Source organism: Nicotiana attenuata, chromosome 1 (assembly GCF_001879085.1).
Source record: "Nicotiana attenuata strain UT chromosome 1, NIATTr2, whole genome shotgun sequence".
In the NCBI taxonomy this organism is placed as follows: domain Eukaryota; kingdom Viridiplantae; phylum Streptophyta; class Magnoliopsida; order Solanales; family Solanaceae; genus Nicotiana; species Nicotiana attenuata.
Genome location: NC_031989.1, coordinates 99,867,876 through 99,890,819, shown reverse-complemented (window position 1 = coordinate 99,890,819; position 22,944 = coordinate 99,867,876). Strand labels below are relative to the sequence as shown.

At 40.5% G+C, this 22,944-nt stretch overlaps 1 protein-coding gene across 1 annotated transcript; it reads right to left on the bottom strand.

The window, feature by feature from the left end:
- Window positions 7,301–7,678, bottom strand: LOC109238914. The gene has a single exon (XM_019405410.1). The coding sequence runs from the start codon at window positions 7,676–7,678 to the stop codon at window positions 7,301–7,303; it is 378 nt and encodes a 125-aa protein (XP_019260955.1).

Sequence of the window (22,944 nt, the reverse complement as noted above, 5' to 3'; positions counted from 1 at the left end):
ATATATACATAATATTACAATATCTTCACCACCATCGAGCTATAATCGATGGGCAGGCCCCTATTGGGAAACCTCTGATCATATGGTAAGTTATATACCAAGCCTACTATGGCCGAGCGCCTATGAGCGAGCCCAGAATGGTCGAGATACCTAGCCTAGTATGTCTGAGCGCCTACGAGCGAGCCTACTACGGCCGAGCAGTTACACGTACCGAGACTTATTGTCACGACCCAAACCGATGGGTCGCGACGTGCACTCGGTACCTTACTCAACCGAGTACCAACGTAACGTATCTTTTCTATCATTCTATCATAGGTAATTGAACCGGAGTAAAGTATGAGGGAATACAAACTTATACATATGCAGTATGGGCCTATAAGACCAAGATAATCACTCGTATACTAAACATAGGCCGATAAATCTTTCACGTACATGACATATGTCTACAAGCCTCTAAGAATACATAATTTTCATAAAGGTCGGGACAGAGTCCCGCCATACCAAACAATACACATCTAACTCACACTAACCGAACAAGCAACTTCGAAGCAAATGGAGCGCACCAATATCTTTCACTGAGCTGATAGCCTACTTGGAGGGCTCTCGACCTGTCTATCTGGACCTACGGGCATGAAATGCAGCGTCCTCAAGAAAAAGGGACGTCAGTACGAATAATGTACCGAGTATGTAAGGCACATAAATAAGTACATAAGAGACATGGAAGAAATATAGAGTACATGACTCAACCTGTAGGTCTGAATAACTTTGTAAATCATGGATAATTATAGTATCATGCATATGCGTATGAATGTCATGTCGTGCATAGGTACATGTTTCATAACATCATCAGCCTATGAGGGCATTCCATCATATCATCTTGGCCACTGTGGGCAAAATCATCAACGTATACCAGCTGATCAGGTGGTGGTGCGTATATAACGCCTTAACCTTTTCCCATATCCCATATACATATATATATTTACATATATACGCGTATATAATGCCGTCTGGTCATGGGTCAATGTACATGTATAAATGAATGCAATGCATGAAAAATATGTATAATCTCAATATTCCTTCCGGATAAACTTTTTCAACTGCGTATTATTCTGAGACCCATGAACAGAAGATAATAATAATTCACATGGGGAATCAAGAATATAGACACCCCTAATATTTCTATGAATAGAGTAATTTATGGAAACTGTGCGTTTGCTCGTTTCTTCTGTATAATTTGGACCATGCCAAAAAGAAGAAGGGATGGCCTTAACATACCTGAGCATTGATGGAGACGTGGCTTTAACTGCCAGAAGTTCAAAATCGATAAAAGCAGTCCAATCCCTAACTGAATTGCATTTGTGAGATTTTGAAAGACATGAATATCATAGTGTAGATATGAAGTATGGTTGCAATCAAACAAAAGATGGACGGATTTATGGATGGTCCTTAAGGAAATGTTTACACATAGGACAAATGCATGGAAAGGGATTATGAAGGAGAAAATGACATTAAAAATGCTTCACGGGATTTTTGGTTACAAATGTTGCTAATCTAAGAAGATATTAGAAGTGAGGTGTCTTGTTACCAACACCTTATCTTGCCACCTAATTACAAATGACTAAGAGTCATTTCTTAGCTTTGTGGTTGTTTGCCACGTTTTTTTTGGGGGGGAATTTAATCTTTATCTCATTTCTTTTTAATTAACTAGGTAATGTTTCGTTACCCGTTAATTAATCCATTACCCGTATAATTAAGAATTATCTCAAATTACCTAAAAATGCTACTCATTTTTAATATACATTATACGTTATACTACCATGATCATATGGTACCTTGTTGGTACTAGTCCATAATTATCGGGTATTATTGTTCGACCCGTATTTTATCCCGAGTTTGACCACTTTCGACGAAACTCATTTTCTTCGATTTGCTTACCCTTTCACCTTCATGAATTTATTTATCCCTTGTTTGAAATAGTATAATACTTATAGTTCACAATTAACTCATTTATTTATCCCTTTCACCTTCATGAATTCACAAAATCGAGATGTACTTGTTGTACTACCTAACTATCAAGAAATAATCTAACTAGAGCAATTAACCAAACGTATAGCAAGTTCAATTAACAAATAATAGGAGAAGATATTCCAGGGTCACGGGCTAGTTAACAATCATGTTGTGTTCTTGGCTTAAAACGACTAACTGATTTATCTGGATTGTTGATTGACAGGGTTTATATTACTCATAAGAATCTGTCAAGTTCTTACTCGCCTATTCAAGCTAAATCAATGCCTATATGTCTATGGAATTAAGATTAACAAGAACGCATTTACAATTTTTGTATTCCAACCAAGCAGGGCAATTGGGTATATGTCTATCCCAATTGCGAATCCATTCCCCGAGGCCCGGGTTCAAGAACCTGCTCTATTTAATTCTATATGCAATCTAGAATTCCCACTTTCGAGTTCAACTCTAAATTCGTAGATAGTATTTTACTGTTAGCTACTCAGCAAAATAATTAAAAGCAGAATTAAATAAACAATCCAATTTGAAAAACCAACTTCGTTGAATTAAACGTCAAACAACAACTTTCATGTTTCACCCATGACCCCAGAATAATGGGTTTTAGCTACTCATAACAACGTAAAGATAGTCTATGAAAATATTCTTCAAGGAGAATTGCAAGAAAAAGAAGAAATAAAGAACTCTGATGTTTTTGGGTGATCTCTCACACTTGTGTTTCTTGCCCAAGAACTCTCCAAAACAAATCTGCCCTAATATGGCCGAATTCCTACTTTTTATAAGGGTTTTACACCAAGTTTTCCCGACTTGACACTTTCGTCCCTGGCTTTTTCGCGTTCTGTCGCGGTCCCACCGCGGTTACGCCAGGACCGCGGCCAATAGGTCCTCTGAATCTGCAGCTCTGCTCCGCCGCGGTCCTACCGCGATTACGGTCTGGCCGCGGCAGGCCAAGTTTAGCTCTGCTTTTGTCTCTTCACTTGGTGCATTTCGTGGGCATTGTTTGATTGGCCTCCTTTTCTCCGTAATTGATCCCAAACTTGCTCCATCGACTTCATTAGTTGGATATAGCATGCAAAGCATGAAAAACACTAATCAGAGCATTTGGTTATCACTTTTTACCATAAAGCTATACAAAAATGTGGTTCTTTTAGGGTCCAATTATAGTATAATTCACCTATTATCAACACCCCACACTTAAATCTTTGCTCGTCCTCGAGCAAGTTGAACCACACTTCTAGGCCTAATCGTTTGATGCATTACCCTTTTTATGTCGCACCTGCTATTATGAAAGAACGACCTAAGCAGTGCAACAGCCACACCTCAGATGAAGACTCTAATGCCATGCCACACTCATGCTTACTCTATGTACTCTAACAAAAGTGAAGACTTGTTTTTTCTTCCTGAGTTAAATGCCCTCACATCACATTGTTTAGAGAAGTTCCACACACATGAAATCAAACAACAAGGAACTGTAGATAGAAAGAATTCACTCACTCTCAGCAAAGAACATTCATATGCCACACAGATACACCATAAGCTTGCCCTTAGTGTAATACTCTACTAATCGAATTGCTCAGTCTAAGATCAATAGGGCTTCATTTGGTTGTAATGTAGGCTACAGGACGGGTAGGATACATTTAGATATGAAAGTGACTACACCTCCCTAAGCACTTTAATACATACATTTTATCAATTAAACCCCATCCTTATGTCACCCCAAAGTTCCACCTTCACATCAGTGTAATTACCCCATTCTTCTTTAAGAACACTTGCATCAAGAGCCACCACTTATTGAGGTATTATTTTATATACATATATTTTTTTTTTCAATTCAAGTGGCTCTTCCTTTTTCAAAACAGGGCACCTTTCTCCTTATTTCATTAGTTCCACTCAAAAGCCAAACCAACCACCCCACACTTTAACTTTTACAAGGTTCATAACAATTCAAGTGCTCATGAGAGGTGAAAAGGTTCAAATAGATGGTTAATTCAAACCAATGGGTAAGGCTTGTAATGTGGTTGCCAAAGAAAATAAGATTATAGGCTCAAAGGGGTTAACTATGGTAATATGTACAGGTGGATTAATGATTATATGGGCTACACAAAGAAATGCCTAAATCATCTCTAAGACCAAACAACTTCTATTTCGCTTTGCACACACACTGGGCAAGTTATAGGTATCGCATGCAAGCATAGAATACATGTATAACCTCACACACACTTGGCATATAACTCAATCCAAATTAGTTTGTCAACACATTCACATGAGTGTTCAAGCAAGAAAAGGTGTGCAAAATTAAGGCATAAGATTAAGAGTCTACACATGAGCCTAGGCGTCGCACCCTCAAGTTCGTTTTAAGTATTTGCAGGTATGTACACCACGGGATGCATTCTTGCCCAACCCATCTTAGCCCAAAAAAAAAGTCCTAAGGGTCCTAAAATCTATTAAAGAAAAATCTACCTAACCCGGTTCAAGAAAAACCCTTGGAAAAGAACCGCGGTCAAAAGAAAAACCAAGGGGGAATTACTACACTACCTAAAAAGAAAATAAAAAAAAATCTTTTTGGCTTTTTTGATTAGACTACTTCCCTCAAGATTACTGTCTAGGTGGTCCGTCATCAGGAAGAGTCTCCTAACCTTTTTTTTTATTATTATTATTATTATTTTTATCCGACTTTAGCCCTCAAGAGACCCGTCGACAAGTGTCCATCGTTGGGCCAAGTCGGTTACATCTAAGCTACATACATAACAACACATATATACACACAACATATATATACATAACACAAGTACACTAACCCAAGTCTCCCACCCCACACACAAAGAGTATGGCATGTCCTCATGTCATAAAACAATTTAAAGCACAGAAGGGTAAGAGGACTTCCCTGGTCATCATTCGGAATCAGAGACGGTGTTGGGATCAATGTGACAGGCCCTCCCTAGAGCACGGAACCAAGCCATCACCCGGCTCTCAGACCTGGCCTGCCGTCTAGACATGGCATCCAAACGAACATGCAGGCTATCCACAGAGGTGCGAAGTTCTGCCACGTCTTCCTCCACAGAAGTCAACAAGGGTCGCCTGGAGTATGTTCTAGAGAACTCCGCCCCAGTTTGGGGTTGCCGTGAGGGTCCAGCTGCATCATAAGACCTCCTGGGTGGTGCCATGGGTGCTGGGTCGTCATCATCGTCGTCCAGGTCAATGGGCGTGGGTGCATCTCTGCCCACTTTGATCTTGGAAGCTTTGAAAGCTGTTTTTGGGGCCAGAGTGCCATCCGTAGGACCGACTGGGACATCAGCCAGCAGACATAACCTGGTCACCAGGGAGGGGAAATAAAACCCCTAAGTTATCAGCGGTGACCGGAGGATCATTTCATCTCCAATGATTTTAGCAACATCCACGTCCTTCCTGGTCACGAAGCACCAAACCAATAAAGCCCGCAAGCTGTTCACATCTGTTGTGTTGCTCGTGGGCAATAACCTGCTACAAATCATAGTGAACCAGCACTTAGCTTCCCATGTGAATGACTTGGAATGCAAGGTCATGTTTTCGTGTATCCATACTGGCCGACCCCCTGAGCATATGGACTCAATCAGAGTGTCCCAATCGACCCCTAGAGAATTGTGGTAATAATCAATGTCACCTGTGAAGGGGGGCAGCTGCAGGACCTGGCGAATTCTATGTACTGAGGCATCTACCACTTTGCCTCGCACAATCACAGAACGGCACATATATTCCGGGCAGTTCGCGTAGAACTCCCGGACTATCATTGGGTTTGCCGTATCAGGTTCGTCAAACAAGTACTCCATCCCCCTCCGGCAGATTTCCTCGTACATGTCTGCTTTTTCGACACGGAGGGCAACCCTATCAATACCAATTTCCGGGACAAAGTTTTTGGCGGCCTTCGCATGAAACCTGTCCTGGGCCTCCTCGGATGTGAACCGGGTGGCATCATAAGTCGGGGCGTCGGAAGTGCTTTCCGAGTTTCTTCGCTTCTTTCTGGCCATCGTACCTGAAATCAATTCATCATAACAATCAGGGCCAGCCACACATGTGCCAATCGGATGGATACTCAGACTTCTCCACCCGCTGGCACCAAACAATTATCCAAAGTGGACAACATCCACTATTGTCCCCACACCACTCATCAACGATACAATTTCGCCCTATAAAACCCCACCACAAGCTTCCATCAATACATGCAGTTAAATGCTACCACCACCCACCCACACACACAAATTATCAACTAGAAATACACCCCACACCTATACAAATCAACCCCAAACACCAACTACAACACCAAACTTGGAGTCTAAAACCCCATTGCAACCAAAATCAAGAATTATCTACAATAATCACTACATAATGCAAAATACATACAACATAAGAAAAAGTAGAACAACTTACTTGAGGATTACCGCGCAGTCTTGAAAAAGAAAAGAAAAGGAAAAAAATTTGGGGGTTGTGGCTGGGTAGGGGGGTGGGGCATTTTTTTTGGGGGGTGGTTTGTGGGTGGGTAGGGTTTGGATGGAGAAGGGGGTAAGAAGAAGGGGTAATGGGGGTTTTGGGTTATGGGAAGAAGAAGAAAGAAGAGAGAGTAGGTTGTTGGGAAGAAGAAGAAGAAGGAAAAAAATGGGGGAAAAGAGTTGGGGAAGAAGAAGGGAGGAGAAGAGTGGGGGAAAGGATGAGAGAAGATAGAGAGAATAGAGAGAATAGGGAAAGGGGGGCGGATGTTTTGGTTGGGGAGGGTTAGTTTAGGTTAGATTAATGAAAGGGAGAAAAAGAAAAGAAAAAAATAAAAAGTTTCTGCGTTTTCATACCTGGGCCCGTTCTGGTCCACCGCGGTCTTGCGCGGTTACGCTGTGACCGCGGTGGGATAACTTCAGAGAGGGGTCACGACCGCGGTCCTACCGCGGTTACGCCGCGACCGCGGTGGGATAACTTTAGAGAGGGGTCACGACCGCGGTCCTATTGCGGTTACGCCGCGACCGCGGTGGACCCGTTAGTGGCGGCCTATTGTTGGGGTTCTGTTCATTGTTTTGCCCCTTAGGCACTATTTTTACCTCTTTTAATGCCTACCTTACCCATGATATGTCCATGCTCGTGATGCAACATCCTCCGCACTAACATGCATATATACAACATGTTAGAAATTCTACTATCATGGGTTGCCTCCCATGAAGCGCCTAATTTAACGTCGCGGCACGACGGTTACAACAATGCAATGGGTTGCCTCCCATCCACCGCCTGATTTAACGTCGCGGCACGACTCAACACGTTCTCAAGCATCCATCAAGTCCACCGAGGTCTTGTGACGTGCAAAGTCACCACCCCAGTAATGTTTTATCCTTTGACCATTCACCAAAAAGGTACCAGTTGAACTCATATCTCGCAATTCCACAGCTCCATGATGTTTCACACTTACTACAACAAAAGGGCCTGACCAACGAGATTTTAGCTTTCCGGGGAAAAGCTTCAACCTCGAATTGAACAAAAGAACTTCTTGCCCTGGCTCGAACTCTCGACGTTGAATGTGCTTGTCATGCCACCTCTTAGTCTTCTCTTTATACAATTTGGCATTCTCATACGCGTGCAATCGAAACTCATCAAGCTCATCGAGTTGCAGCAACCTCTTCTCTCCAGCTAGGTCCCCATCCATATTCAGCTTTTTAATCGCCTAATAGGCCTTGTGCTCAAGTTCGACGGGCAAGTGACATGCCTTCCCATAAACCACTTTATACGGAGAAGCACCTATGGGAGTTTTGTATGCAGTTCGATATGCCCACAATGCGTCGTCTAGCTTCCCGGCCCAATCTTTTCTATTTGCACTCACTGTTTTCTCAAGAATCTGCTTTACCTCTCTGTTTGACACCTCCACTTGACTACTCGTCTAGGGGTGATAGGCAGTGGACACCTTGTGCTTGACTCCATACTTTGCAAGGACATTATTCAGCAATTTGTTGCAAAAATGTGTTCCTCCATCGCTGATCAATACTCTTGGAGTTTCAAAGCGTGTAAAGATGTGCTTCTTGACAAAGCTCACAACCACCTTTGCATCATTAGTGGGAAGAGCAATGGCCTCCACCCACTTGGAAACATAGTCGATTGCCACCAAGATGTACCTATGACCGTTAGATTGTGGAAACGGTCCCATGAAATCTATTCCCCACACATCAAAGAGCTCCACTACTAGAATGTTTTGCAACGGCATCTCGTGCCTCTTTGTGATCGTTCCGGTTCTTTGGCACCTATCACACATTTTAACAAAGGCGTGTGCATCCCTAAACAATTTTGACCAATAGAAACCTGATTGTAACACTTTCTGGGCAGTCCGGTCTCCCCCGTGATGACCTCCGTATGGTGATGCTTGACAGCTATGAAGTATGGCACTCATTTCCTCCTCAGGAACACATCTTCGCACCAACTGATCTGCACAGAGCCTGTATAAGAATGGCTCATCCCACATGTAGAGCCTCACGTCATGCAAGAACCTTCTTCTATTGTCTGGTGTCAATTCTGGTGGTGTCACTCCACTTGCAATAAAATTCACATAATCTGCATGCCACGGGGCTATGCTTGAGGCAATCACCAATAACTGCTCATCAGGGAATGTTTCTTTGATTACACCCCCTTCAGCTACATGATTCCGATTTTCTAATATGGACAAGTGATCAGCCACTTGATTCTCTGTTCCTTTGCGATCTCGGATCTCTAAATCAAACTCTTGCAAGAGTAGGACCCACCGAATCAGTCTCGGCTTGGCGTCCTTCTTTTCAAACGGGTATCTGATAGCTGAATGATCTGTGTAGACGATGACTTTGGTCCCCACAAGATATGACCTGAACTTGTCAAACGCCCACACCACTGCAAGCATCTCTTTTTCAGTGACTGTGTAGTTCATTTGAGCTGGATTCAAAGTTTTGCTTGCATAGTAGATGGAGTGGAAGACTTTGTTTCTCCTTTGCCCCAAAACATCTCCAATAGCCAAGTCACTCACGTCGCACATCAACTCAAATGGCTGCTCCCAATCCGGAGCAATGATGATTGGTGCAGTCACCAACCTTGCCTTCAGCTCCTTGAATGCCTTCAGACAAGCATCATCAAATTTAAAGGCGACATCCTTCTCAAGTAACCTGCACAAGGGAGAGGAAATTTTCGAGATATCTTTAATGAAACGACGATAAAAACCTGCATGGCCCAAGAAACTATGAATGCCTTTGACAGATATCGGTAGAGGCAATTTTTCAATCGCTTCCACCTTTGCCTTGTCCACCTGCAAACCATCTTTGGACACCTTGTGCCCCAAAACTATGCCTTCGCGTACCATGAAATGGCATTTTTCCCAGTTTAGCACCAAGTTAGTCTCTTCACACCTAGCAAGCACTTTATCAAGATTCATCAAGCAGTTATCAAAAGAGCATCCAACACAGAAAAATCATCCATGAATACTTCCACAAACCTCTCGACCATGTCAGTAAAAATGGCCATCATACACATTTGAAAAGTCGCAGGTGCATTACAAAGACCAAAGGGCATTCTCTTGAACGCGTATGTCCCATAAGGACACGTAAAAATGGTCTTCTCTTGGTCCTCTAGGGCTATAGAAATATGATTATACCCAGAATAACCATCCAAGAAGCAGTAGTACTCCTTGCCAGCTAATCTATCAAGCATTTGGTCAATAAAGGGGAGGGGGAAGTGGTCCTTCCGGGTGGCATTGTTCAATTTTCTATGGTCAATGCAAATTCTCCACCCGGTGACAGTTCTTGTAGGGATTAAGTCATTATTCTCATTAACTACTACAATCATCCCCCCTTTCTTGGGTACACATTGGACGGGACTTACCCATTTACTGTCTGAGATAGGAAATACAATACCTGCATCAAGCCACTCAATCACTTCTTTTCTTACCACCTCTTTCATGATTGGATTGATTCGTCGTTGTTGCTCTACACTGGGCTTGTGTCCGTCCTCCATGAGGATTTTGTGCATGCAAAAGGCTGGACTAATGCCCTTTATGTCAGACATCGTCCATCCAATTGCTCGCTTGTGTTCACGTAGCACTCTCAACAGCTTTTCTTCCTGCAATTTAGACAAGTCAGAGGAAACAATAACAGGTAAAGTGTCAAAGTCTCCCAAATAAGCATATTGCAGGTGAGATGGGAGAGGTTTAAGCTCCAAGTTCGGGGCTTCCTCAATTGACGGCTTTGGAGGAGGTCCCTCTGGCCTGTTCAAGGGTTCAAATGGGTGTATCCCCTGCATGTATGCACAAGATGTATCAAGGATGTGCTTCATCTCCTCGACCTCTTCATCATTCCCCAGGATATCAAACAACATAAGTGCTTTCTCTAGAGAATCGTCTAGATATACACTTGGATCACGAATTTGCTCATCAGCCTCAACAACAGATATCATGGAAAGCTCCTCATAGTGACGGGGAAGTTGGATTGCTTTGTAGACATTGAAAACTGCTTCCTCGTCATCTACCCTCAAGATCATCTTTCCCTCTCTCACTTTGATAATTGCGTCACCAGTAGCCAAGAGAGGTCGCCCCAATATGATTGGGACCAGTTCATCAGCCTCATAATCGAGGATAATGAAATCAGCAGGGAAGATAAATTTCCCAATTTGCAGCAACACATCTTCAATCACCCCCTCATGGTGTGCTATCGATCTGTCAGCCAGCTGCAACATCACAGTAGTTGGCCTTGGAGTTCCCAGACCCAATTGCCTGAACAACGATAGGGGCATCAAATTTATGCTTGCCCCCAAATCACAAAGAGCACGACCCACATCAATATTACCAATGCGCACAGGAATCGTAAAGCTGCCAGGATCTTTAAGCTTTTGAGGGAGCTTATTTTGGACCCTAGAAGTGCACTCCTCAGTAAGTGCAACTGTCTCAAATTCAGTTAATCTTCTCTTGTGAGCCACTATATCTTTTATGTACTTAGCATACTTTGGAATTTCACGAAGCACATCAACAAGTGGAATATTCAATTGCACCTGGCTCAACATGGAGAGAAATTTGCTGAACATGCGATCATCATTCTTTTTCTGCAATCTCTAGGGAAAAGGTGGTGGTGGCCTTGGGGCCTCCACTGGCTCTGGAATTTCAGCAGTCTTCTCTGGCTCGTTTGTCACTTTAGGGATCAACTCCCCCTCAGGTACGGACTTATCTTTCTTTTTCTTTGGCACTTCCTCAAGCTCCCTCCCGTTTCTAAGTGTAACTGCATTCACTTGCGGATTCTTTTCTGTGTCACTGGGGAGAGCGCCTGCAGGTCTAGTGTTTTGATTTGTTGCTAACTGCCCCATCTGCCTCTCAAGATTTCTGAAGTCGGTCCTGAGCTGCTGATTGTCAATCAACAACTTCTTTAGTAAATCATTTGTGCTCTCTTCCATTTGTTGGGGTGGTCTCTGAGGCTGATTGAAACCCCCTTGGGGTCTATACTGATTCTGATTCTGCTGATTTCCACCCCATGAGAAGTTGGGATGATTCCTCCAATTTGGATTGTAAGAATTCCCGTATTGTGCATGCTGGTTCGGTGGACCCCTGTTTTGTTGCCCCACATAATAGATGGATTCTGGATTCGTGGGGCACATATCACTCATATGACTGTCACCACACAGTTCGCAGCAAATAGTCATCTGTTGTACCTGTTGCATTGGTTGTGGCTGCTGCATTGTTATCCTAGTCATCTGATTGGCCAGCTTTGCAATTTCGGCTCTCATTGCTGACACCTCATCGAGCTCAAGTAACCCAGCTGATTTTTGCTTAACTGCCTTTCGAGAGTCACCATCACCTTGCCAGTTATTATCATTAGCAGTGAAGGTATTCAGCAAGAGTTGGATTTCACTGTACGGTTTGGCCATGCAGCTACCCCCACCAGCTGAATCTAGATTCATCTTTGAAGCATCATCTAGCCCATCTACAAAAGTGTGACCCAATACCTCGTCCGTCTGGCAATGGTGAGGACAGTCTCTGAGCAACTTCTTGTACCTTTCCCATGCTTGACGAAGTGTCTCGCCAGCTCGTTGTTCGAACCCAAGAATTTGACTCCTCAACATCTTTGTTTTCTCGGTGGGGAAAAACATGATTAAGAATTTCCTTGCCAAATTATCCCAAGTGCGGATTGAATTAGCTGGCTCCTTATTCAACCACTCCTTAGCTTCCCCGAGCAGAGAAAAGGGGAAAAGTGTCAGCCTGACATAGTCCTTGGAAACGTTCGGATAGTTGTAAGTATCCGTAATTTCTAAAAAATTCTGAATATGCCTCTGCGAGTCTTCATGAGGTAGGCCCACAAATTGCCTTGTGGACTGGATCAGCTGCACCATGTATTGTTTCAGCTCAAAGTGCCCAGTGATATCAGGCTTCACGATAGCCTGATTCATATTAGCCAGACTGGGCCTTGCGGCTTCAATCATCGCGCGTTCCTTATTACCCGCCATCTCAATTGGCTGTGGTTGAACTACGATGTCCAACTCTCTTTCAATTCTGGTTCTGGCGTCCACCTCCCTCCTCAATCTGTGAAGTGTTCGTTCAATTTCGGGATCGAGAGGAAGGAGATTGTTTGCGCTTCTACTTCTTCGCATTCAATAGAAAATCCTGTATTAACAAAATCAAAGTGAACTAAAGGTTAAAACTAGAATAAATAAATAATAAAAGCTCAATTCAGTCAAGTAGCTAATTTCTAAGTCCCCGGCAACGGCGCCAAAAACTTGTTGTGACCAAAACACTCACGCAAGTGCACGTGATCGTTAAGTAATAGAGTAGTGAATAGAGTATCATTCCCACGAAGACTTATGATTAACTGTTGACTGATTCAAACCCAATTACTTTATCTATCCAAGATGTTTTTTTTTCACAAAATCGAGATGTACTTGTTGTACTACCTAACTATCAAGAAATAATCTAACTAGAGCAATTAACCAAACGAATAGCAAGTTCAATTAACAAACAATAGGAGAAGATATTCCAGGGTCACGGGCTAGTTAACATTCATGTTGTGTTCTTGGCTTGAAACGACTAATTGATTTATCTGGATTGTTGATTGACAGGGTTTATATTACTCATAAGAATCTGTCAAGTTCTTACTCGCCTATTCAAGCTAACTCAAGTCCTGTATTCCAACCAAGCAGGGCAATTGGGTATCTGTCTATCCCAATTGCGAATCCATTTCCCGAGGCCCGGGTTCAAGAACCTGCTCTATTTAATTCTATATGCAATCTAGAATTCCCACTTTCGAGTTCAACTCTAGATTCGTAGATAGTATTTCACTGTTAGCTACTCGGCAAAATAATTAAAAGCAGAATTAAATAAACAATCCAATTTGACAAACCAACTTCGTTGAATTAAACGTCAAACAACAACTTTCATGTTTCACCCATGACCCCAGAATAATGGGTTTTAGCTAATCATAACAACGTAAAGATAGTCTATAAAAATATTCATCATGGAGAATTGCAAGAAAAAGAAGAAATAAAGAACTCTGATGTTTTTGGGTGATCTCTCACACTTGTGTTTCTTGCCCAAGAACTCTCCAAAACAAATCTGCCCTAATATGGCCGAATTCCTACTTTTTATAAGGGTTTTACACCAAGTTTTCCCGACTTGACACTTTCGTCCCTGGCTTTTTCACGTTCTGCCGCGGTCCCACCGCGGTTACGCCAGGACCTCGGCCAAATATGTCCTCTGAATCTGCGGCTCTGCTCTGCTGCGGTCCTACCGCGGTTACGGTCTGACCGCGGCAGGCCAAGTTTAGCTCTGCTTTTGTCTCTTCACTTGGTGCATTTCGTGGGCATTGTTTGATTGGCCTCCTTTTCTCCGTAATTGATCCCAAACTTGCTCCATCGACTTCATTAGTTGGATATAGCCTGCAAAGCATGAAAAGCACTAATCAGAGCATTTGGTTATCACTTTTTACCACAAAGCTATACAAAAATGTGGTTCTTTTAGGGTCCAATTATAGTATAATTCACCTATTATCAACCTCCTCAGTAGGTGTTGCCCGAGTTAAGCTTGATCGGTAAGCTCCACGTCCTTCGGAGTTGCCGAGTCTAGGTTTTTGTGTACATATTATGTATATATTTATGGGTAGGTCAGGGCCCTGTTCCGATTACAGTACATGCATCAGTAGAGGCTTGTAGACATATCCTGCCAGTTAGTGCAGTATGTTGGGCTTGTAGTCCTTGTAGTTTGTCAGTTGTGGTGGTTATAACGGCCTTGTCGGCCCAGCTTTATATTGATGTTTAGTCAAAGCTAGTTTTCGTTCAGTTTTATATTTTGCTTCACAAATTGTCTTGCAACGTGGCCCCATGGACAAAGTATGACATTATATGTTCAGAGTCCCTCAGTCGCAAGTTGGTACGCTAGGTTAAGTGAGGCACCGAGTGCAGGTCACGCCTCTTCATGTTTGGGGCATGACAAACTTGGTATCAGAGAAATTATGTCCTAGGGAGTCTACAAGCCGTGTCTAGTAGGGTTTGAATTTGTGGTTTACATTTAGAGTATTCTTTCTACATAAATAAAAAAGAAAGTATCATTCGTGCATTCAGTTCCAAAAGCACAATAGATAGTTTTATTTTGTTGATGTTGCTAGCAAATTGTTACAGACTTACAGTTATGGTTGTTCACGGCCTAGTTATACCAACCATTTTTTTTGGGATCAATATCAGTAATGCAATTCATCTAACGATAAACTTAATCCGTCTATCATTGTGTTGCGAAAATTGTTGGTGTAATCATTTCAAACCTAAAGCCACAGATAATGAAAGCAATATGCAAAAGAAACTTGAAGCAGAATTAAACCTCAGATCAAGTATCATAAGAAGAGGAATGAAATGCAGAATCAAATACATTTATAGGAAAACATTAACTTTCACCCTTTATTCCAATCATCTGCATAGCAACCAAACATTTTTTAAGCCTTTTCCCCATTAACATGAAGAGAAATCATGTCCATGATTTTCGCCACCACCTCTTTCGACTCCTTGAGCAATTTCACACTATTACTGAGGCTAAGACGTTTCTCCGCAGGTGATTCCTCCAGCATTATCACAAAGCCACCATCAGAGGCGGATCCAGAATTTAAATTTTTGAAGACTATATCCTTCTCAATCGCAAGGTTAACCAATTTTTAAAGACCGAACATATTATAGAGAGCCATTTGCAGTAACTTTCTTAAGTAGGCCTTCAGGAGCTTGATCTACCCTTGCCATTTACCCTTGTCACAATGGCAAGAGTCCTTTCCCCTGCTTTGTCCACCTTCTTTGATATCCTAATGGACTCACAAGTAGTGAAACCGGTAGCGGCTGATAGAACATTCAAAATTATGCTTTCCTCGGGTGTTATATATGACAACAACAACAACAACAAAAAACATAATGGAATCTCACAAGTGGGGCCTTGGGAGAGTAATGTGTGTGCAGACCTTTTTTCTACCTTATGAAGTTAGAGAAACTGTTTTCGATAGACCCTCGGCTAAAAAACAGTAAAAATGAAGCAATAACCAAAAAATAGCAACAACAGGTAATAGGGAACGGAATGAAATGGCAAAGCGTGTAATAACAAAGATTTAGGAATATGAAAATACAAGAATAGTGCCAATACTACATATAGGAATGACGCACCGTGTAATAACAAGGAACTAGGAATAGGAAAATACAAGAGTAGTGCTAATACTATTGATAAGACAAGGAGAAACTCCCGACTATCTGTCAGCCCACAACCTTAATTTTCGACCTCCATATCTTCCTGGGATTTCATAATAATACCTGAGATTTGTTCAAAGATATCTTCGGTTGTCCATGAGTGGAAACTCTAGTTATTCCAGGCAAATCCACCATAGCTAAGTCAGAAACATCATTCTTTTTCAAGGCAAACCCACCATAGTAAAGTCAGGAACACCATTCTTTTTCACTATGAGTGTTAAAGGGATGTTGGATATTCCCTTACTATGTCCAGTTGTCTCATTAGTTGCAAGAACAATGGCCTCCGCAACATGAAATTCATTTATTGGAATAAATTTTCGTTGTACTCCAAGTGAACCTTTGTCTCACAATGATTTTGGAGCCTCGTGATGAGAGGCACTCTAGTACAAATGCCTTGCCCTCTTGGAAGACTAATATACAGTCAAACCTTTCCATAAAAATTTCATTTGTTTCTATATTTTTTTACTGTTATAGTGAAGTCTTGTTATGGAGGACATATATTATAACATAATGTATATATCAGTTCAGAAAAAACTTGAATTTTATAGTAAATGATTGTTATATAAGGATGATGTCATAGATAGGTCTTACTGTACTAGCAAGTGATTCAAGTATACTAGACTTCCCAGATCGCCGACCACCACAATGGTAGGCACCTGGATGCCTTCTTGCATAATGTTGAGGTGCCTAAGCTTGTCGACACTGTCAGGGAGGGGTTGGATTCTATCATTCAAGGATGAAATAATGTGTGCATGAATACCACAAGTTTTTATAATATATCGTATCGCATTGTATAGTATTGCACTGTATCGTTTTGAAGTATACAATGTTTGAATAAATTGGATTATTTATATGTATTTGACTATTTAATCAGAAGGGCAACAAACATGGCTATTGCTTTTTCAAGACAATTTGATATACTTGAACTTCTTTTGCAAAATGGTTTAAAAGCATAGCATGAGGATACTCAAGTATAATTAATGGTTTTGCATACCCAAAAACTAATATCATTTTTTCAGGAATTGTTAGCTAAACTACATAGATTAATTGATTAAATCATATATGAAAGTAATAATATGATACGTATATAAATAACGGAAAAGGGACTAAACTACCCCTATCGTTTGCTAAATGATTTATAAATACCCTCCGTCCATCTATAAAATAAAATATAAGATAGAACATATGGTAATGTCGCATGCATATTCAAATTCGGAGAGGATAGAAAGATGAAATTTCTGTACACTTAACCAAAAGTTTTAATTCAACTTGTCGGAATAAAAAACAATTATACGTAGTAGAGATCAATTTTCGCTCAATTAAGTCATAGATAACGTGAGTATAAATTGGTAAACTCGAAATACTTGTTGCGGCCAAACGCACACGCAAGTATACGCGGTCGTCAAGTAATAAAGTGACTAAAAGTCGGATGTCGATCCCACGAGGACTTGTGATTAACTATTAACTAAATTAGACTATCCTAATTATTTATACAAGAATTAAACCTAGAAGTATTTGATTCTAAATTAATTAAAATAAATAAAAACAAATAATGAACTTTGGACAGAGAAAGAGCAGATTTTTATGATATCAATGTAATGAAAACGATCTAGGGTTATGGGCTATCTAACATTCCTATTGTATTCTTCAATTGAATTGACTAACTAATTTATCTAGTTTATTGGTTGACAGGGTTAATATTGCTCATAAGAATCTGTCGAGTCCTTACTCGCCTATTCAAGCTAACCTAACGCCTATATGTCTATGGAATTAGAATCAACAAGAACGCATTTATAATTTCTGTAAATCAACCAAGCAAGGCAATTGGGTATATGTCTATCCCAATTGCTAATCCGTTCCCCGAGGCCCGGGTTCAAGAACTTGCTCTACTCAATCCTATATGCAATCTAGAATTCCCACTTTCGAGTTCAACTCTAGATTCGTAGATAGTATTCAATTGGTGATCAAGCAATCAAATAATTAAGTGCAGGATTGAATAAATAAACCAATATGATAAACTAAGAAATCAAAATCAATATCCGAATAACAATAGTCATGAAAGAACCACAACCCTAGAACGTGAAGTTTAGCTCCAGATAGACATGGTAGCAAAACAACAAATCATACAAAGAAACATAAAAAGACTAAGTTGGATGGAAGAAAAGATGAAACCCGGCCTCCACGGCGGCTCTGTGCTCTTCCCTGGCCAGAAATTGTTCTAAAAAACGCTCTCCTATGTATATATACCAAGTAGGGTTAGGCCCAAACAATTATACCTTCTCCAATGTGAAAAAGGACACTTTTCCCGGGCTTAACTAGCGCTGCAGCGCATTTGACCGCGCATCTGGGCGCGCTAATTGGCTGACTTTCTGTTTCTGGGCGCGCTAAAACTAGCGCGGCCGCGCATCTGGGCATTTTTCACCCTGTTACGTTCCGAATTTGGAAAAACGTAAAACATGAAAGTTGTATCTCTTTGAGTTAGCTTTCCAACCATATATTGTGGAGCCAAAATAGAGTTCTGAGCGAAAAGTTATGTCTATTTTACTAGATAGTGCACAATCTACCTACTGGAGTCTTCGTTCGCTCTAACTATCATCTGTAACACGATCCCGGCTTAATTCCTTGAACTTTTACTCAAACTTTAAAGCTCCAAATCACTTGAATTCATTCCATAACATCTATATAGCTCGGAATCACTCCTACAAGGCATAAAACATACAATTAGTGCAAAACACTAGCGATTAAAGCTCAAACTCAATTAAAGTGCAGTAAATTAGAGTGTAATAATCGACTAAAATACGTAATTATAGCCTATCATCAACACCCCACACTTAAACGTTGCTCGTCCTCGAGTCAACCAAAAATTTACTCTATCTATGAGCACTTAACATACTTGAAGCACACTACACCAATGATTATGGTTGATAGCAACAATTAAACTCTAGCATATGCAATCATCATACACTTCCCTTTACTTATGTCATTCTTCAAAAATATTCAAGCAAAGACAATATGCTCACAACAATCCTAGCCTCAAAAACCGACTCAATGTCACAATGCACTCATGGCTTGAACACCCAACATCCTAGAGAAGTCTAATAATGTTACCTATCCTTCGTGAAACCATGTGCCCTCACAACCAAGGCAAGAGAGTAAGTTGAATCCACACATTCGAATCTCATGATCAAATATATTTTAAGGACTCATATATATCAAAGAAAATATCGCTCACCCTCACAAAAGAAGTCACATGTAGGCTCACTCGATCTAAAATCAATTAGGACTTTTTCATGGTTATAATGTGGGCTAAGGGACGGGTAGGATATATTTAGGAATAGTGGCTAACCCTCCTAAGCACTTTAACACACCACATAATCAACTTTAAGCGCAAATTCTTCAATCCCAACTTCAATTTCATAACTAAAATCACTCCCAACAATGTTCCCTCTTTCTTTAAGCACTGCATTAATTCATACCCACTAGCAGGAACAAGACAACAATGTATTCATCTCTATTTTTTTTCCTTCAGATTATTCTTTTTTTTTTCAATTTCTGCTAATGGTGTATTATTTTACAAAACAAGTGCACCTTTCTTCCTTTTATTGGTTCCACTCAAAAGCCACCCCACACTTAGTTCCTTCTTACTTCTTTTAGCGCTCATCTCACAATTAAAGTGATTTAAGAGGAAAAGTTGTCAATTAAGAATAAAAAGGGTATAGGCTTGTAATGTGGGTGCCAAATAAAAGTCTATAGGCTCAAAAGGGCTAACTATGGATAGATTTTATTTGTGATAAGCAATAAAGCTCAAAAAAAATCAAAGAAAGCCTAAAGTCACTTTTCAAACCGAACATCACCTAAAATTTCGCTTCAACTCACATACTGGCCAAGTTCTAGACACAAGTACAATACATAGACTATACAAAAACCTCACCACACATGGCACATGACTCACTAAGAACGGTCTCATTCCGACTCTCAAACAAATGCAAATATTCACAAAGCCACGAGATATTAAGCATTAAGCACAAAGTGAACATAAGTCAAGAAAATGAGACATAGGCGCCACAAAACATGCTATCCAAGTAAGCAAGACATCATCAATAATTTCAAATCATAGGGAAGATACTACACATGCCAAAGCCTAAATATGCTACTATCAAACAAGTCAAGGGCGCCTAGGTTTATCTCATCTTTCTTCCTCCATTTTATTCCCTAAACTACTCTAAAAGAAAAAACTACCCAGTTCAAACTACATCCCATGGAAAAGAACCGAGGCGCAAAGAAAAACCACAGGGGATTATTACTACCTAAAGGAAACTAAAAGACATATTTTTGGATTTTTTTTGTTTAGACTTTAATCCCTCAAGAAAGCTGTCCACAAAATCCATCGTCGGAAAAAGTCCAAATTTTTCAAAATTTTTTTTTTCGTTTTTTTTTTAAAAAAAATTACTACACTAAGAACGAGTACTATAACTAAGCTAACATAGCACAGCAAATCACCCAGACAATCTCCTCACCCCACACTTAAAATTGTGCAATGTCCTCAATGCACACTGAAAATAACAAGAGGGTAAAAGAGACTCCCTGGTAGGCCAAAGGCCGAAGCATTAGCAGCTCACGGGATACTCAGACTTCTCCCAGGTACAGTCCTTTGTGCGGGCACCCCACACTCAGACTTCTCCCAGGTACAGTCCTTTGTGCGGGCACCCCACACTAAGTTCTAACCACATGGCTCACTTTTGCACACTTCCTGTGGCTTTGCTCCCTATGCTCAAAATCCTACAAAATAAAACAACACTACAAAAATAATAAAATAGACATAAATAAAAGAAAGCAGTAAAGTTGGGTTGCCTCCCAACAAGCGCAATTTAAAGTCGCGGCACGACTTGAACCAATTTTTGTCTCCACCTTGAACTTATGAATTGTACCCCTAACATGGCATCCAGTCTGTTGCTATGCACCTTTGGTGGGGCTACAAAGATAACCAGGCCAAGTAATAAATTTTTCACTCGGCACCTCTCGGCCTTTAGATGGGGAATATAATCTTTGCTTTCTGGCACAACAAATTCAAGAATATAGGCACTCTCATCCTCACCTTTTGACTCCTCTATAGGCTCAGATGGCTCGATCACAATCTTACTATCTAAACACAGTGTGGAAAAATGATTGGAATGATGTCTAATGCGCCCTAACTCATGAATTTTACTACTATTTGCATCCCCATATTTACACACACTCAAGTCTCCTAAAGTAATGTTATCTACTCCCTCATATGACTCTAGAGCACTCTTCTCAATATTTGCATCCTCAAGAAAAACATGGTCTAGTGATTGGTATTCTCGTTTTAGCTCCTCAATTTGGTCTAGAAGATTTTTTTCAGCTTCACACAACTCATTATTAATTTGTTGGGCGTTACACGCATCAACCTTTGCACTCAAATCTGCATCTAAGTTATGTACAGCCAAGCCAAAATTATCAATTTTATGTGCAAGTTCATCTCTCTCCTTAGACCAATCATTTACCAACATTGTTAGAAGACAACGTCGTTCCTCATATTCCCTTAATCGTGAATATTCTTCCCAATACCAACCCTTACTCCCATATTCAAATTCAGATCTCCAAGAAGTCAGGCCATGACAAGACCAAAAATACGAGCCATAAAAGTCTTTTGTCAACCAAGAGTCTTCATCAATAGCCTTACATCCGTATATTTCATCCCCAGATGTCATGCTGAGAGAACTAGGAACACACTAAGAGAAAAATATCAAATATTTGTAAAAATAAAAGTATATACAAAAAAAAAAAAATTAAAAGTCTAATCTAGAAAAATAGCTAATTTCCAAGTCCCCGGCAACGGCGCCAAAAACTTGTTGCGGCCAAATACACACGCAAGTATACGCGGTCGTCAAGTAATAAAGTGACTAAAAGTCGGATGTCGTTCCCACGAGGACTTGTGATTAACTATTAACTAAATTAGACTATCCTAATTATTTATACAAGAATTAAACCTAGAAGTATTTGATTCTAAACTAATTAAAATAAATAAAAATAAATAATGAACTTTGGACAGAGAAAGAGCAGATTTTTATGATATCAATGTAATGAAAACGATCTAGGGTTATGGGCTATCTAACATTCCTATTGTATTCTTCAATTGAATTGACTAACTAATTTATATAGTTTATTGGTTGACAGGGTTAATATTGCTCATAAGAATCTGTCGAGTCCTTACTCGCCTATTCAAGCTAACCTAACGCCTATATGTCTATGGAATTAGAATCAACAAGAACGCATTTATAATTTCTGTAAATCAACCAAGCAAGGCAATTGGGTATATGTCTATCCCAATTGATAATCCGTTCCCCGAGGCCCGGGTTCAAGAACTTGCTCTACTCAATCCTATATGCAATCTAGAATTCCCACTTTCGAGTTCAACTCTAGATTCGTAGATAGTATTCAATTGGTGATCAAGCAATCAAATAATTAAGTGCAAGATTGAATAAATAAACCAATATGATAAACTAAGAAATCAAAATCAATATCCGAATAACAATAGTCATGAAAGAACCACAACCCTAGAACGTGAAGTTTAGCTCCACATAGACATGGTAGCAAAACAACAAATCATACAAAGAAACATAAAAATTACTAAGTTGGTGGAAGAAAAGATGAAACCCGGCCTCCACGGCGGCTCTGTGCTCTTCCTTGGTCAAAAATTGCTCTCAAAAACGTTCTCCTATGTATATATACCAAGTAGGGTTAGGCCCAAACAATTATACCTTCTCCAATGTGAAAAAGGACACTTTTTCCGAGCTTAACTAGCGCTGCAGCGCATTTGACCGCGCATCTGGGCGCGCTAATTGGCTGACTTTCTGTTTCTGGGCGCGCTAAAACTAGCGCGGCCGCGCATCTGGGCATTTTTCACCCTGTTACGTTCCGAATTTGGAAAAACGTAAAACATGAAAGTTGTAGCCCTTTGAGTTAGCTTTCCAACCATATATCGTGGAGCCAAAATAGAGTTCTGAGCGAAAAGTTATCTGTAACACGATCCCGGCTTAATTCCTTGAACTTTTACTCAAACTTTAAAGCTCCAAATCACTTGAATTCATTCCATAACATCTATATAGCTCGGAATCACTCCTACAAGGCATAAAACATAAAATTAGTGCAAAACACTAGCGATTAAAGCTCAAACTCAATTAAAGTGCAGTAAAT

Bases quoted from the DNA above. Each gene is read 5' to 3' on its own strand.
- LOC109238914 (XM_019405410.1), bottom strand. From the start codon at position 7,678: ATGGATGGGGACCTAGCTGGAGAGAAGAGGTTGCTGCAACTCGATGAG.